The following is a 19,021-nucleotide window of genomic DNA, read 5'->3' as shown; positions in this document are numbered from 1 at the left end:
GGGCTATGCACTCCTGTCAGGGACAGGGTGTTCTTCTACCAGGGACAGCCAGGTCATTGTTCTCCAATTTTTACTTGATGCTTATGATAGTAAGAATTGCATTTATTAGTTCTCCCAAGGAACCGTTTATGTTGTCCTAAGAAGACTGTTTCTAACAGTTTTGGAATGTAATTGGTCCCCATTAGGTATAAAACCTAACCCTGTTGTTGCAACTCACAGCATCTCACTGCATTTACCTATCGCAGCATCTGGTTCCAACACATGCATTTACCACAGCGGTATTGCGAATCCCCAAGTGTTTTCAACAGGGTGCTGCAAATGGACTTGAGTAATTTACAGATACATAGCACAGTGACACAATATGTTGATGATGTTTTATCATTCAGCCCAACAGAGGACCAATGTAGGGAGGATTTGGTTACACTGCTTACATTATTGGCAGAGAAGGGATACTAAATCGATATGGACAAACTGCAATATTGTCAAAAAGAAGTAGTGGATTTAGGAGAGACAATATCAGCAGAGGGTAGGATGGTCAACCCAGAAAGGACAACAGCAATACAGCACATCCCACGACCAAACACATTAAAGGATATGCAGCAATTCGTGGCTTGTGCAACTATTGTAGGTCATAGATATTTGACTATTCCACATATACCAAACCCCTTCTCCAGGGATTGAAGGAATCACAGAAAGCAAAAGACTCCTTGGCCAGGGCTCAGGAGATGGTTGATTAATTTAGGGAGTTAAAAGAGGCGTTTAGTACTGCCTCTGGTTTGGCAAGGTCAGATTATAAAAATTTGTTTTCCTTGTTTGCACACTCTAATGGCCAAGCGATGACAGCTGTCTTCACTCAGAAGAAACTGCAAGGCCCCAAACCGGCCTACTATAGCAGTCCCCCTAGATTCAGTAATGCAGGGACACTTTCCATGCAAACAGTCGCTTGCAGCAGTGGCATCAGCAATACAGAAATTAGCCACGATTACCATGGGATGTCCAGTGATGCTCTATGTAGAGCATGCAGTGTTTGCCATTTCGGACAAATCAAAATCGACGCTGACCATCCAACGAGCTTCAGGTTATGAGGTAATACTGAGAAATCCAGCTATCCAAATTGTGAGGTACCACCTCATGAATCCATCAACATTCATAGCACTACCACTACAGGAAGGAGATAACGTGCATGATTGCACTACATACATGGACATGGATACATGAAGGGAGACACAATGGTTCAAGAAGAGCTCTTACAGGAGGGTGATAGGGTCTTTGTTGATGGGTCATCAATGATAGACCAGAACTCGGGAGTTCAACATATGGGTGCAGCAGTGGTGTTTCACCATGAGGGAGAATTCAAGATTAGGGCACAAATAATAACTCATCTTAAAGGACCTCTTGGTTCACTTTGTAGCAGAGGATGGTTTTGATCCATCGACCAGAAGGCTTTTAGAATTTTCAGAACATTGAGCGTCCTCTGCCATTTAGCTGGAGGATCACGAGGCTTCCTGTGGAGAGCGGCCGATATAGAACCCTTGCAAGAAAAGACAATACAGGTGGGACGGGTCCCTCTTTCACAAAATCCCTTGTGGTTTCCACAGGCGCTGAGCGGACTAAAGATGACGGTGGCTGATTGGAGGAGGAGACGATCCCAAGGGTCAGGAGGTGAAAGGCTAATGGTGAGTAGATTGAGGGCACTGGAAAAATAAGGGAATGGGGATTGTGGTAAAAGTATAAAGTAACGGGGTGTTGATTAATATGTGATGAGGAGCGTCAGAGATATATAACGAGGAGAGACAGAGACCAGGGTCCTAGCTCAAGGAGATTTTAGAAGGAGTCATCTCAAAACCCAAGTGGGTACTTAGGCGGCACATATACAGGTCTATGAGAGGAAATGATTTAAACTCCCGTCTGAGTATTTTAGGGGCTAAGAGAAAAGGAGTGTCATGACAAGATATATGTAAAGTCAACTACTCTGTTTGTTTGTGTATTTTGTGGTTTAAGAAATGTGCCGAGGAACGAAAAAAGTACAATTTTTAGGATAAAGAGGAAAACGTTATCTATCTTTGTAGTCATTGTCGGCGCCGACTGAACAGGTAGATTGGAGTAACTGAGAAAGTAGAGGCTTTGAGCGGCGAAGGTAGTACATGCTCATATTTGGTATTTTTCTCAAACGTATTTTGTGTAAATCAACGGTAAGCATTGACAGTCAATTGAGGCTTGTCGCAATGGGGGATGTTACTCCACTGATGCATTTGTGCAAGACACTGCCAAAACATGCATCCAAGCTCAATCAGTATAGTGCGGAACGGGTCAAGTGTACAGCAGATAAAATGTTCATGCCATGGCCACAAAGGGTATTGTGGTCAAAAGCGGTTTTGCAACACATGACCATGTACTTGCACGCTGCATACACAGGGAAGAAATTGGAGAAAAGGCTAGCTAGTTTAGAGCTCTGGAAAATGTACTGGGGGAATGGGAAGATCTGCCTCCTGAAGACTGGATGCTTAATCAGTGTAGGGAGGAAGGTGCTGAGCCTTCTGCTTCCCTTACCTCACCCAAAGTAAATGGTTATAGTGCAAAAGATGAAGGATTGTATCCATTAAGGGAATTAAAGGTGGTGACAGGATATAGTAATCCGATACATGAACCGCCTACTTACAGCAGTCATGATTGCTCAGAAAAGGCTAAAGGAAAAGAGGAGACATTTAAGGTCTTACAAGACAAAGAGGAGAAACGTGAACGACCAAATGTGACCCTAGATATGGAACGGGAGATTAAGAGATGGAAAGGAGAAGAGGATAGAGCTGACAAGGTTAAGCTCTTACAGGACAAATGGATTGGTGGATAGATACTGCTCAAGCTCGATGGGAAAGGTATCGAGGAAGTAAGGCAAGGGAAAGATCAAGACGAGCAGAATAGAAAAGACAGGGAACGAAAGAAACGATTGAAAAAGATGAGTATGAAAGGAAGAGTAGACAAAGACGAGAGCAGATGTATCAGAAGGAGCAGCTAAGAAAGGAAGAAAGGGCAGAGGAGCAAAGGAAGTATGATAACAGGCAGAGAGCAATCGAAAAACAAGATAGGCTAGAAAAAAAGAGAGAAGAGGAAGAAGCTCAGAAATTACAGAATAAAAGAATGCAAAGACGAAGGGAAGAGGAAGTGCACAGAGCAAACAAAAGAAAGGATGAAAAAAGACAAGAAGAGGAAAGGGTTAGATGGGAAGCGAAGAAGCGAAGGGAATTAGATGAAGAAATTGAGCAAAAAAGGAGACAGAGGGAACCCGATATTGATTGCATTGAGAAAGAGCTGATGGAACCGAGGCCAGTAATATCATGGGGCGACATAGAGGAGTTTATCCCATCGCAGGGAGCAATGCCAGGACCATCTAGAGTAAAGCTAGATGGGAATTTTGAGATAGGAGGTATCGGAGATAGGATTGATAAAGGTTATCAGATGAGGGCAAAGGGTGAATCGGGAAGTAGAGGAAAAGGAGATTGATCTATAGTTGCCCAGTCGCAAGACAAGGAAGAAAGCCTGTTTAGTCTCGAGCATAGAGCCTTGTCTTTAGACAAGCTGACTTTAAATAGGGATGAGAAGGATGAAAGCCATACTAGTTGGGAACTAGACATGTCAGACGAAGACAGAGAAGCCTTCCGTGGGGAGGAGAAAGAAAGTGCATGCGGTCCTGAGGGATGTTTGCAGACAGACAAGGAAGTGAGATGGTCTGATATAGAGCAGCCTAAAGATAGGACGCCAGATCCCATGGCATACCCAGAGTGACCCAAAGGATGATCACATAGTGAGAGGGGGGAATCGCCACCATATGTGAACAGGTTGAGGTCATTGCCAGATAGAAGGCAATCAGGAACCATTGTCCCCAATAGGGATAGGCAGACGATGGGAGTTGATTACGGATTTGGGTTCACACAGTTCCCTTATTGGGGAAAGGAGGGACCAGACCGCAGTATGTCCGCTGGCCCCAAATGGACAAGGATAATATAAGATGTAAACTCCCTAGCTTAACGACGGGTGTGGGAAAATGGACTTATGGGCTAGAAAAGATAACAGGAGGAAATACTCTGGCAATAGGGGACATTAAGTGTCTCCTAGCAGCCATTCCTGTGGAAAAGGCTGATGACATTTGGACAAGTACTCAAGTGCACAGCACAGAACACATGTCATGATGTAGAGCCATTTAATAATTGCAGAGCAGATGTTTGTAGAGCACTCAGGGTACAGTATCCTGATTTGTCAGATATGGGTGCTGAACTGGGGTGTCCGACCCAGCCCTTTAAGACGAGGTAGCAATACTTTGAGAAAGATGGGGATGCAGAATATAGTCCAACATCAATAATCAAACAGACTCAGAAAGTTGGCAAAGTGCGACTGTTTTAATATCAATTATCTAAAACAGGGAGTTCCAACGAACATCAATGAACTTGCTCGATCTTCTCACTCAATGCACATCATAAAAAATGCAGTTCATATACCAAAAACTCATCATCATTGACATCTACCTACATGGAAAACTACAAATACCTACTCGGGAAGGTGATAGCTTACAGGGAACATCTAGGTATGCATTCTATACTTTTCAGGGAAGGCGATTGGGTCTCTAACATCAGGTGGGGCAGCTAAGCCCCCCTCTAGCGCAGGTTTCTACGAACGTCATCAAATACGCAATGTCCCATTGGTTATACAAACTATAGGGCTCTCTATTACGTGGACCTCTATAATTGGTTGGCACCCCCGTACTCCTCTGTAATTTCCACACACGTAAGCAACACACAGCTGGCACCCAAGTGCTGGTGGGCTGGTCATAACCATAGCTTCCCACCAATTAGCTTGTCATCTATCATCACTCTTGTAGCCTGCTAGTCAATTAAGGCTTTGAACTTGGCCTTGGAAATGTTTTTTGCTCTGGAGAATAAGAGGGAGTATAGGCATACTCTGTCTTCTTGGTTTCGATGCAGCTCGTCTTAGTGTCCATTTTCATCCATCCACATGACTGCAGACCATGTTTTAGAGTCTTGCAGCATTTAAAATACTGTTAAATGATGAAGCTCTGACGTCTTCAATGTTCTCGCTCCTCACCTAAGACAGGAGTTTTGTTCTTTTCACACGTTCTGTAACTACTGTACGAACATTCAGGCCCATGTTGGCCTTGACTTCCTGGTCTTGGGCCAACAAAGCCTTTCTTTGATTCACCTCCATAGTTAAGTTTTCCATTTCTAACTGCGACACACTAAAAATCTTTCTGCTCACGGGATCCAGGTCTGCTAAAGTACGTTGTGGAATCATCCATAGGGCCTCATCACGACTTGGGCGGTAACGCTATTAGAGCGGGTATTAGCCCTACCGCCGGATCATGAGTTTGGCGGTAATGTCAATCCCCACTCCCCATTGAGCCCATTCGGGAATGCCCCATTCCCCATTGGGCTCAATGGGGAAATTTCGCGCTAATACCGCCGGCGGATTTCCCGCCGGCGGTAATAGCGCGAATTTTCAGCGGATTTCTCCCCAGAGCTGGGGAGAAATCCGCCGAAGTCCTGCTTTGGCGGACCCTTAAATCCGGCGGTAATAGCGCTACCGCCGGATTTAAGGGTTACCGCCAAAGTCGTGATGAGGCCCATAGTCTTTACATTCCTATGTATTCACTACACAGCCAGCCTTTCAGAATACTTTGGGCCTCATTACACGGAAGGCGGTAATGGTTAACGGCCACCGTTAATGGTAACGGTGACCGTTAACCATTACCGCCTTACTACGAGGTCCCTTAGCGGGTTGGTGCTTTAACGCCTGCTTTTTGCAGGCGTTAAAAACCAACCCGCTAAGGGACCTCGGAGCTAATTACGGCACCGCAAAATTGCGGTGCCGTAATTAGCGCCTTCCCCATTCCCATAGAGCCCTATGGGGCAGAAATGGGAATGGGGAAGGGCAATGGCGGAAGGGGGATTTACCGCCCCTCCAACTTTGGAATGGGGCGGTAAATCCCCTTTCCGCCAAGGCGGTGCCGGTATTTTACCGGCATGAGCCATGGCGCTAATAGCGCCATGGCTCACCGCCTTCCGTGTAATGAGGCCCTTTGTCTACTTGTGTTACTGTTATTGCATCTGTACAATTGTAAAATGACTTGATATTTTCTTCATTATTTTTGTAGCATGACCATCTTCATCTCAAGCCCGAAATGTTGCTCATCTTTAACACCTCCTCTTTAGAGCCTATATAATATTTATGTTCTCTTGTCTCTTCATCTCTTCTGGGTGTGTCAGCTCTGCTTCTTCACAATGTCTCTTTTGCTCTGTTTTCACACTTTCTCCGGGATTTCATTCAAATGGCCATCATATTGTCGTGAATGCATATATGGCTTTCATAATGGGAACCTTACTTCTAAGATTCTCTTTGGTATAGGTATTTTCACTGGCACTGCACATGTCTCACACTGTGGCTCCGAGCATATAGGCAGCATGGGGGAGGAGCTTTAAGTGGGGGTACTTGGCTCCACCTCTACAGTGCAATTATCGCACATAAAATGAAAGATGACGAAGATCCACTTGCTGACGTTCAAAGTATTTAGGAACAGTGGACATCGGAAATGAGGGAGCTGTGGGGGAAATCAGTGCCAGTATTTTATCACATTTTGTGTCAGGGATTATCAGAACAGGTACAGAGACAGCTCAAGAAATTAGTGGGAATGGAAGCAAAGCCATGGGCAAAGATACAGTTGACTATCGTGCATCACTGCCGATTGTTGCGAGAGAAAAAAATAAGAAGGAAGATGCTAGAAAACTCGAGAAGTTAGTTCAGAAGAAATTTTCAAAGTATGCCATAGAAGGGGCAGTCTGACAAGCAGAGAAGGGCTGGGAATGCAGCAAGCAGTGGGTACATCACAGGCAAATAGTCAACCCCAAACAGATCAAGGAGGGAATGGGTTCACACCGCAAGGCAACGGAATGGGTTTCAGAGGAAAGGTGGTTTCCAGAATAATCAAAGTGGGTTCCAAAACAACCAAGGCGGGTTTCAGAATGTGCAGAATGATAACCAAAATGTGCAAAGAGGTTTTAATTAAGGGGGGCAAGTCAGACGAGCCCCTCCTGTATGTTGGACATGTCGCATGACAGGGCACTTCGCGTGTACATGTGGGAGCCAGGGTATGTACAGAATGGGCAATTCTCAAGAGAGGGGACAGCTTAGCCTCCAGCATATAATTCACAAAATAGGGATGGGTTTGCCCAAGATGAGACAGTGGGGGTCATTATGACCCTGGCGTTAAGGGTTTAACGGCACCGTAAAAGGTGTTGGCGCCGTTAAACCCTTAACGCCTGATTACGAGGTCCCTTTGCGGGACCCGACCTTAACGGCTGGTTTTACCAGCCGTTAAAGTAGGGTGCTGCAAAGGGACCTCGGTGCTAATTACGGTACCGATACAGCAGAGTGCAAACACGGGACAGTTATTGACACCTACAGTAGGGAGTGTCACTGTCGTGGGAGGAAGTCCTTTTACAGATACGGGAATAAGCATGCACCCACAATAGGACAGCGCACAGTACTATCAGTGACACTGAACCCGCAAGAGGAACCAAGGGTTGATGTTACCATAGGAGGCAAATCTTTTTTCTTTTTTAGTAGATACTGGAGCAACTTGCTTATGTATACGAGAGGGAAAATATCCGTTATCAGGAAATGCCATGAATGCTCAGGGCTTCTCTGGAGCTACAAGTAGAGCTCCTTTTACTAATGAATTATCAGTGTCTATAGGAGAGTGTGACATGTATGTTCCATTATTGTATTCAAGGCAGACACTGGTTAATATTCTGGGCTGAGGTTTAATGACCAAGCTAAACATGACAATTTCCTTTACTGATGAAGGCATAGTGTATTCCACTCCAGGGATACATTATCTAAACGTGGGTGAATTTATAATGGTGTTTACAGGGAAAATGGCTCTGCGAGAAATGCCATTAGAGCCAGAAGTCTTTCTTAATGGGGTATGCATTTTGTTGACATGGCTACCCAGCTTAGTGGGAAAGATTTTGAGGATACCTAATGAGTTTGTGTACAGGCCGCAGGTACCTATGGACGAAGAGGGGGAACAAACTATCCCATTTGTCGAGGGGAATTAGCCATGCTTGAAGGAACCAATGATGAGTGCAGGCCATGGAGAACGGTAAGTGGCAGTGGGGAAGGGTATAGATTTACTGACGTCACAGACAAAGAGATGTTTGGAGATGATCCATTAGATGATGAAGTCGTATTTGAGATGAGTATTACATATTGGATCAGAATAGAGAGATGGGAAATCCCACTTCGAATGGTGATAGTGCGGCAGCGCCCAGCATTTTTTTATGAGGATATGGAAAAGTGCCAACCTCTTTATGGACTATATATTTTTGCTGGTACCTTGCTCAGATCTGCTTGTGTGTGTGCCAATTTGATGCTCTAATGTGTGTCTTCTGGGGGACCTCTCTGTGTTCTACCGTCACCTGGCATGGTATATGCATATCTGAAATATTAACTCCCTCTTTTCCTCATAGTCTGCAAACATTTCTTCATCAGTCAAGTTCGTCAAATGCTGTATTGGGTGAATGCACAATACAGTGCACCACTTTGTTCCCTCATCATCTTTCCCCTGTAAAAGTACCAAGTACTTCCTTGTGACTGCTGCTTCTAAGTGGTATGGTGATGACGGTACCAGACACTATTTCCCTTTTTACTGCTGTTTAAAATAAAAATTCTGTGGGCAGTCGGAACGTGTGATCTTTGATCCATGGCATCCACACCAACAAAAGCTATAGCTCATACAAAAATAGCTCTAGGTACAATGGTAAGCCTCGCTGAGTGGTATGTGCACAAAATGTTTTTATGAGTACTGCAGCCAATGTATAATATACACCTGTGTGAAGCACACAATAACCTTCTCAGTGAATGAAATAGTCATGTTCAATTTGTTCATGATTATTATAATTATAGTTATTTACATTTATACGAGCACACTTAACTCAAGGGTGCCTAGGCTCTAGTTACAGGCAGAAAACATTACAAGGGAGAGAAAAAAGTAGGGGAGGGAAGGAAAATTGACCGGGGAAGGCTAGATGAACAGGTGCGTCTTTAGCTGTTTCTGGAATCGGGAGAAAGATGGTTCAGCTCTCATTCCAGGAGGGAGTTTCAAAGCAAAGCAGCAGAAACAGGGACATGGGGCCCTCCGCTTTGGCTCATTTATATCTTGGGATGAAAAGTCTGTTGCTGTGGGCAAGGCGTGTAAGTCTGTTGGAGGAAGATCTGGATAATCTGTGGGCCAAGTAGCTTGGGCGGTTTTGCTGAGGCATCTGTGAATGATGGCTAGGATTACATATGCTGTCAGCAGCATACACTTAAAAAATGTATCAACGCCAGCAGACCCTTCTTATCCTCCAACAGTTGCATTAACATCACTCGTGCCTTAGTTGGCTCCAAGTTATACTACTGCAATGCTCTCCTGATAGGCACCTCTGAAAAACATCTTTATAAATTACAAACTTTACAGAACAATGCCTTTAGGTCTGCCCTTAGGTCTGCCTTTGGCCTACTTAAATGTGACCACATCACTGTTGCCAGAAGAGAGGCACACTGGCTCCCCATCAGCGAAAGAAAAACATTCAAATCCTAATATAACACAAATAAAAATGCATCATCAACACATCACACCACTCACTTCTTGCTCTCTCATCTCCATATCATCCTTTCATACACAACCCTACGTCCACAATCCTAACCACAATATACTCCTTCCACAAATACTACTCACTTACAATTCAAGACTATATGCAAGTTTTGGCCCGCACTCATCGGGCCGACACAATATCTACGCCACGCTGCCCTTCCTCTACCGAGGTGATCCCCTTTTTACCTCTAAACAGCATACAGCTTTTTCTCGCTCGAGAAGATTCCATAACACTTCAACTGCAAATGACGTCATCTTGAGGCGATCCCTTGCACACTACTATGACATCATAGCACTCATGAAATCAGAAAATACTTCATCAAAACAACGCCACCTTTCCTCTACGAGGAGATCCCTTACAACACTACTATGATGTCGGGTTTCTATTAAATCCACAATTCCATCAAACTCAACCTCAATGCAACAACATATAGGGGTGATTTAAGAAAAACACAAAAGTAATCCAAAAGAAGTGTACACCATGCATGAAAATACTCAGCTTTATTGAAAAGTCAAATGGGAGAACAAACAGCTTCATGGACCTGAACTGTAATGCATTCTGAACTCTGCCCAGAAGGGCTACAGTATTTATACAAGAAAATCACATATTAGCATAATGTGTCAATCGTTACAATTTTGGGGATGTGCTAATACATAATTTGTCAGTTGTCACGGGACCCCTGTACAATCTTATACTTTACATGTTCTGATTGGATAAAAGAATGTCCTGGAAGACCACCTTCAACACCCCCTTGTGACATCATGACCCTCAAGCGTCCCTCCCCTCAATTACATCTTTATATCTCGGACCTAAAGAAACTCTGGCATGCCATTAGTTGGCATCCTCTAATATACAAGTTGATACATCTCTCAATGTGGATTGGACCTCTTTGTTAGAGACAGCGCAAGCTACAGGATACTATACCAGATCCATTCAATGGGGTTATGAGGGAACAGCAACAAGGTCCGGAGTGTTATTACAGCCCCTGAAACACCATATCCCAATCCCCTGATGGTTCCCCTCTTGTATTGTATTTGTATTTATTGTGTTTATATAGCGCTTTCATCCAAAGTGCTTTACATTATAACAACAGAAAACATAGAACATTAAAACAGTAGAAGCAATTTACAATCATGAATCAAACCAATAAAAACAGTAAGTAGAGCAATTAATCTGTGGGGTGAGGAAGGAATGAGGAGGGAAAAATAGGAAGGGTATAAGGGTGAAAATGAGGGAGGATAAGGGGAAGGGGGAGGGAAGAGAGGATCATTGGGAAGATTCAACGGAAAGGGAGAGAATAAGAGGTGGGGAAGGTTTCATGGCGGGGAATGGAAGAAGGAGAGATTTCAGGGAAGTGCGGAAGGAGGAAAAGGTAGGTATAGAGCGGATTTAGAGAGGTAAGGAGTTCTAGTGCAGGGGGGCTAGGAGCTGAAAGGAGCGGAAACGTGAGGAGGCATATGGGGAAGGGGGGACGGTGAGATGGAAGTGGTCGGCTGAACGGAGGGAGCGGGAGGGTTTATAGAAAGAAAGGAGAGAGGAGAGGGAAGGGGGAGCCAGATCATGGAGAGATTTAAAGACCAGACAGAGGAAATGAAATTTAAGTTGGTAGTGAAAGAGAAGCCAGCCAAGGGAGGACAGCGAAGAAGAGATGGAGTCTTGCGGGGCAAGGAGACAGAGGGTACCGACGGCTGAGTGGTAGATAGATTTGAGAGGAGCAAGATGAGAAGCAGGTAGTCCAAAGAATAGGGAGGAGCAATAGAAGAGGTGAGAGAAGATAAGGGAGGAGATTAAAAGTTTTGTTGCATGGAAGGTACTTTGCGAATATTGAAGAGGTGGTAGCGACAGGCGCGAGAGGTAAGAGAAATATGGTGGGAAAAGGAGAGGAAAGAGTCAAAGTGAACGCCTAGATTGCGAGCGTGGGCACAGATAGGAAGATTAGAGGGGGAAAGTGAATGAAAGGTGGAGGAGAGGGAGGAGGAAGAGTATTGGAGGGAAAGAATAATACTTCAGTCTTATCAGTATTGAGAGAAAGAAAGCGGGATGACATGCAGTTTTTAATGGCAGTAAGACTTGTAGAGAGTTTAAGATGGAGATCAGAGGAGCAGGAAGAGAAAGAAAGGAATAGTTGGGTGTCATCAGCATAGAAAATTCCCTCTTCCCTTGCCCCCTGCATCCATTCTCTCCCTGTGTCCTATCTTCATCCTGCAGCTCTAGGTAGAAAAAAGTGAGCAGGACACCATTAGTGGAACTGAATTTCTCCTATTTAATTCTCTTTTGCTACTGTATTTGCTCGCAGGGCCCTTGGTACCTAGCCCGTTGTCCTTCAAATAATCGTGTGGGACTGCACCTGGAGTTCGGCTGCAGTTATTTTCCCATGAGAAACTTTTCCTTTTGCAACAGTTAATTAGACACTGTGGGCTTCTTGGTGTCTCACCCCTGGTGAGCTGATCTAGTGTTTCTGCAAGTGTCAGCAGAACTTCAATTCTGCTCTAAGCTGAGGCCTTTCAAACAAATAATAATGGCTTCTGTCTGGTCTTCATTAAAATTCATAACCCTTTAAACGTATTACACTTCTATGTTACTCCTAATCCTACCTCTACCTACCTCAATTTAATAGTCTAGCTCTGTTTGCCATCATATACTAAAACTAAAAATATATGATTAATAAAACCTAAAAACAAAAACTCTGCTCCACCTATACTAATACAACAAATAAAAAGCCATGTGTACAGATACACCAAAGTGTGCATACGTGTGCCCCTAAAAAATCGAAAGAAGCAAGGAAAAATATAAAACTATTACTATTGCTGCATGTGTACTTTTCATTGGGCCAGCCGTGTTACCTATCCCTAGTTAATGACTAATTAAGGACACATATAAGTTCTGTGTTTTCACGCGTGTCCTTCCCTGTGCATCGCCCTACTACGTGCAATGTAGGTGTGATATGCGTGTGTTGTGCGTTGTGATGTCACCCTACATGTTACTTTGGATGTTACTATGTTACTTCTTTAGCTTGTACGTGCGCCCCGCCCCCCCCCCCTTGTGAGTGTTGGATCTGAATATTCACAGTATCCAATAGTTAGTTATCTGCAAAGGAACATTGAATTGTGCCTTTTAGACACTGTGCCCAATTTGGTCTTCTTCCTATCAAGGCCACTTACTCCTCTCCCTCTCATTCCCTGATGTCCCCCTCTTGCTTCTCTACTCTCTTCGACTCTGCCTGCCCACCTTCTCTATACGTTGTGTCTTTCTCTTCTGTCCCTCTGGTGTCTCTTGCTCCTTCCATGTCTTGGCTCCACCCTTTCATGTTACTACTCTCTCCAATACCCTGCTACTCCCCCTTCTATGCTACTACACCCTCCTCCACAATACTACTCCCTCCTCCACACTACTACTCAAACACCCTTCTTTCACTCTCACAAGCACTTCACATTCATGCACTCCTCTCCTAAGCACAATCGCCACCGTTTCACGCACACTCACAATGGAGTACTGCTTGAACTCACTAACTAATGCCTCATCTGCACCAGAAATCGCCTCCTCAACCCCCTCCATCGTCCTTTTTCCTGCTGGGGTCTTGGTCTGCCACTTCTCCTCTGACGTCACCCACACACTCCACAACTTATAGTTTTCTGGGGTTTCTTTTAACCCCCTCTCTATCCTCTGGTTCGTCTGTTGTCCCTGTCCAATCTGGCCCTAACTTCCCCGTCCGGGAGTTGTTCCATACAACAAAGCTTTCATGTGTTGAACTAAGCCCCAACTGCTGCAGAACGAAAATGGCAGCTGGGGTACAATATTCACATTGTGTGTGAGGGTCTGACCGTGTCACCCCTGAGGTAAGTCTAGGGGAGCTGCACCGGTCTCCTTACGGGGCAGACTGATGTGTGTGGTGTGCAGCATAGGCAGCGGCACCGGAGGAGCTTTGGCTCCTTTTTCTGTTTGCTTTCCTCAGACAATGGCTGTGTGTTGCTCGCACATGATTCTGAGCTGGTGTGCAGGGACTCAGGTTCTCTCCCCGGTGTCTTTACCACTCCAGCAGGGTTTAAAAATGCTTTTGCATGGAGGCATTCCTTCTAAACAAGACCACAAGCATCCCCAGACATGTTTCAGCCTCAAACACGGCCCTGCCCTGCCCTGCCTCTACCACCCTTCCCATCATCCCCTCCTTTTTGGATGCAGCCAGAGTACCACTAGTTCCTTTTCTCCACTTCCACCACTGGTTCAGTGCCTGGAACATTTTCCCAATTGAGGGCCAAAGTGCTTGAAGAGAATGCCCATGTCACTGGTGTGCCGGAAATCCTGTTTGCATCAGAGTACTGCTCTGTTAACCACCCTGCTCCTCTTGTTGTGCCTGTTGAGTCTATGTATCAGGCAGGGCAGACACATGTGTACTTTGCTCCAGACGGGGCCTTACTCCTTCTGCACTTCTATCACTGCGAAGGAAAAAGCAGCTGAGAAAGGGGGGAGAAAGAAAGTTAAGGGGACACAACAGGATGAACACTAGAATAATGAATGTATAACTTTATCTGTTGAAAGAAGAGTAGTTCAGTGCCGGTCATGAGGCCATGCACAGGTCGAGCAAAGAGAATTAGATTTAAGACGTTGAAGACGTTGAAGAGAGAAAACATTCAGCAAACTACAGAATGGCCCTGGTGGTTGTTTGGAGATTTCATTCATATCGTGAATTTTAATTGCTACTGAAGGTTTTAGTCAAGAAAGTGAATCTGTGTCGTGCCGTAAAATTAATTTGCATGACATTTAACCTGCAAATTTGGACATTTGTTTGTTAAGTAAACAAATCCATAAATCATTTTATATAAATATAAACATAAATTCACATAGGAACTGTTTACTGCAAGTGCCCTTTCTAAGATTGACCATACTATAGCCAATGCGTATGTACAGAATGTGAAACTGTATTAAAATGTTAGTTTCCTACTTTCCTTTTAATCTTTTATGCAGGCTTGTGAAAGGGATCCACAGTGTGGGGGAGGCATGTGCTGTGCTGTCAGTCTCTGGATTAGAAGTCTGCGGATGTGCACACCAATGGGCACCGAAGGAGATGACTGCCATCCTTTAAGCTATAAAGTTAGTATCTATCAACCTGTGATCTTGCAGCAATACGTCTACAGATATTCATGCTTAGTATACAATAAAACATTCTTGCATAATAGTAAATGCCATGCTTGGGGTTGCTGTTTCTCAAGATGTCCAATGTATTATGTTATTTTAATTCTTGACGTCTTGATTTTCTTATTATATTTTTAAAGCATATGTCCTCTTCCACTCCACTCTTTTACTCTAACGTTAATGCCCTGATTTTTACATACTGAAGTCTTTGCTTTTTATAATGAAAATCATAAATGCAAGGATCATGATCAATGCGCTAGAAAGCTAGTTATAATCTCTACCTGTGTCGCATGATACTTGAATGGGGTATGGGGTACTACCCTAGCGTTTTGCTTCAAAAGATATTGGCCCTCATTACGACCCTGGCGGAAATCGAAAAACGATGGCGGAAATGTAATACCGCCATCGAATACCGCTCGGTGCGATTATGACCCGTCACCGTAAAGTACGATGCCATTAGCGACACCGTAGTGAACGCCAACGCCAACTGCACCAAGTACGCGCACGCGCGCCATGCAAAACCGTAATTACCACCATGGCGCAACGGTACGCGAATGCTGACCCTAGCGGACATTTACTCAACGCCATCAAGCATGGCGGAAAGTACCATTCCGCCATGGTGAGAATTACGGCATCGTGAACCAACCGTAAATGGCCCTACTGAGTGCCTGTACACCACTCCCTGCCCACATTGCACAACTCCTCGTAGGTGCAATGAAGTTACACAATGCAACCAGTGAAATGTACAAGTCACCCATGCATGCCAACGAACAAATGAATTTAGGGGCCCCAAGTGCCATGTGAGTGGCCATCCATATTTGGCATGGCACCATTGCCGTACTGATGCAGCACAGGCATGTGAAGGACCAAGTACAGCAATATGAACTGAAACATGAGACAAAACAACAACAGGCCCCCATCGCTTGACACCAGTGTAAGGCAACATTCAAAGCAGTATCCTGAGGGAGACTGCACCAGCCCTGTACCCTTGCCAGTAAACAAACCAACCATCAGCATAAGCATGTACCACACAAGTTGGCAGAGTGACTGAGCAGCCAGGCTCATCTCAAGAGGGGCCAATGGGAGCTGCAGGGCACAGATGGCACGAATACAGAAGCTATTCCAATGGACATGACCTCAGTCTCCCTCCAAGAAACGCACGCAAACACAGGCACCTGTGACCAGCCATTTTCTGATAATCACATCATTCCACCAATCCACCTGGCTGACCGGCATCTGTTACACAAAAGCTAATCCCCCGCCCCTGAGCATGACAGCAATAAAACAGTCATAATGGCAGCCCCCATCCCTGACCTTACTGGGCTTCGTAGGCAAACGCGGCCAGTACAGTACCACGCAACTATACTCAGAAGCCGGAACCCAATGCAGATCTACTCACAATACATCGCTCCACAAATAGGAATATGCTACATTACTTGCAAACAATAACGCTACACGGTTGATATCAGAATCAAATTTTAATGCACATCAAATTCACCAAGCCCATACAGCAATTAGGTCATAAACTCCAAAATATTTCACATTACTGTGTGCTGCATCCGCAATAAATGACCAGCTTCTTCTTGTGTGACGCCCTGTTCCTTCATGGTACACAGGGGCTACATTCACGTTCAAAAAGGCAACATGGAAGCGCCTAGAACCGCAGGGCCGTCCCATTAGGTAGGCACTAGTCCAGCTGAAAGGTTGAAATGTAGCTCCTAGCCACTAGTACTGCGTAAGGGCATGTGGCCCATTGGCGATCGTCCCATAAGATCGTAATGGTGCTCCACTGATTAACTCGAAGCAGCAGGTGTCGGGAGTAAAAGCCATCTGCAGGAGTGGCATACAGATGGCAGCGGCAAAAGGGGAGGAGATACCTGTCACCCAAATGAAATGAAAAAGAATAGTATGGGCATCAGAACTTCACTTGTATTACTCACTTCAATGATCACACTAAATCTACAGCCATATGCATGCTAGCCCACTCAAAAGGATGATTCCCACCCAAAAATCACTTGCGAATCATAACTATATAAATCGAGGTGAAAACACTATTACAAACGAGTGTTTGTGTGCATGCGTCTGTTAAAACAGAATCCATTAGATGGGATTAGTAACGTGCATAGACACAAGTGTTTGAAGGCGCGTCGAGACAGGGAGGGTTCAACAAGGGCAGATAGACGATGGTCCCACTATGGCAGCTCTGCATCACATAGCGCAGGGGAAGGGGATAGATTCCAAAAAGCCATGTACATGGCAAACTCTCAATTAAATCATCTGTCCATGCATCCATACATCATTCCCTCATCCCGGTATAAAAACGCCTGATTATTTACTCACATCACATTTGAAATTTCCATTGAGTCTGTGCGTAATGCAGTCTGCAAAATCCACTGTGCTCCAGCCCGGAATTCTAGTGTTGTGAAGTAACATGTATTTGGGAACGTCCTGCCTTATCGTCCACTACGCTATTGCACATCCCATACTATTCATATCAATCATTGCATTCTCGCCATGGCCCCTGTCCCAAGGACATTAAACAATAGAACGTTATATTTGCAGTCAGACCTGTGGGCGTCTCCTCGCCGCTAGCTGTAAACCGAAAGCGCTGTCCTTCGAATTCCTCATTTGCAACATCACGTCGAAAAGGCATCTGTGACCGCTTGAAATCACAAATTCATCCATGTAGTGCGGCAGTGTGTGAAAATGGCAACTGGCTTCACTCACAAATGGGACGCCCCGCCCGTCGGTGAACCTCGGTACAGTGCTGCATGAGGGTCCACCGTTAATCGAGTACTACATTCCACTGACCCTTCACAAGTTTGTTCGCGACTGCAAAGATAGTATGTGAAACAATGGGACCATAGCAGAATGAACATATAAACCAATATTTCACTGCCATCGGGATTAAATACATGATTGTAATAGCAAGATGCCATGCGTCACATTGCAGCGTTGTGTGCGGGACGTGCTCGCACAAAGGGGATTGCAGCTGGCACAGGTGGAATGAATCACCACAGGCGGAGGCTATACAGGCTGAAAACACATAAATTGCACACCCAACCCCCTCCCACAACCACACCCACTCCAAAATGCTACCGGCAGGACTAGCGATGTTGGCCCTGGGGGACCTGATAGCACTGCAAGTACTACAACTTCAAGAAGAAGACGAACACCAACTACAACAACAACCGGCCGCACAGAGGAGATGCAGGAGGAGGAGGAGGGCAAGGCAGGGCCAGCAAGGGCCACCAGCACAGCCACTACCACCACGCAGGCAGCCCGCAATCCCATGCCTCCGAGCTCATCCGTTCAACCTCACTGCTGAGCAGATCCACACCCTCTACCGTTTGGACCGGGACACCATAACCGCCATTGTGAACATGACACACGCTGACCTTGTCAGCATGATAGATAGCCCAACCGCCATCCCACCCCTACTGAAGGTGGTGTCTGTACTGCACTTCCTGGCCACAGGCACCTACCAGCACACAGTCGGACAGTTGCATGGCATTTCACAGCCACTGTTCTCACGGACACTATCGCAAGTGCTCGATGCCCTCCTGAAGCACGCAGACGACTACATCTCTTTACCACGCTCGGAGCAGGAGATTACAAACACAAAAGTGGGATTCCATGCACTGGCCGGCATACCGGGTTGCATTGGTGCCATCGACTGCACCCATGTGGAATTGGTTGTCCCACATGCCATGGAGGCCCAGTACCGCAACCGGAAACAATATCATTCTCTCAATGTACAGATGGTGTGTGACTCCAACAGGATCTTTACACATTGTTGTGCCCGATTTCCTGGATCAACCCATGATTCTATGGTCTTGAGGAACTCTACAATACCACGCTACATGGAGCGACACGCAGGGAACAGATCCTGGCTACTCGGTGAGTCTCATTTCATGCATGATAATGTGGGGTATGTGATGCGGCAATGACCTGGCAGGAAGGGGGGGGGATGCGTACGTAGCAATGTCATTCCACAAACATCCTTTATTGTCCACATACAGGTGACGCCGGGTATCCACTGAAGAGATGGCTCCTTACACCACTCCAGAACCCACAGAACCAGCATGAGGAGGACTACAACCATGCCCACTCACGTACCCGTGTAGTAATTGAACAGGCATTCGGCCTACTGAAGGCTCGTTTCCGCTGCCTCAGCAGGTCCGGCGGGG

At 45.4% G+C, this 19,021-nt stretch overlaps 1 protein-coding gene across 1 annotated transcript in view; it reads left to right on the top strand.

The window, feature by feature from the left end:
* The window catches only part of PROK2 (prokineticin 2), a 510,818-nt gene that overhangs the window by 189,028 nt on the left and 302,769 nt on the right, over positions 1–19,021 (top strand). Inside the window, exon 2 of the mRNA XM_069643845.1 lies at positions 14,664–14,789. Coding sequence (XP_069499946.1) covers positions 14,664–14,789 — 126 coding nt within the window. The remainder of the gene's footprint in view (positions 1–14,663; positions 14,790–19,021) is intronic.

Source organism: Ambystoma mexicanum, chromosome 2p (assembly GCF_040938575.1).
Source record: "Ambystoma mexicanum isolate Mex_15411 chromosome 2p, UKY_AmexF1_1, whole genome shotgun sequence".
NCBI lineage: Eukaryota > Metazoa > Chordata > Amphibia > Caudata > Ambystomatidae > Ambystoma > Ambystoma mexicanum.
This window is presented reverse-complemented; position numbering and strand designations above follow the sequence as displayed.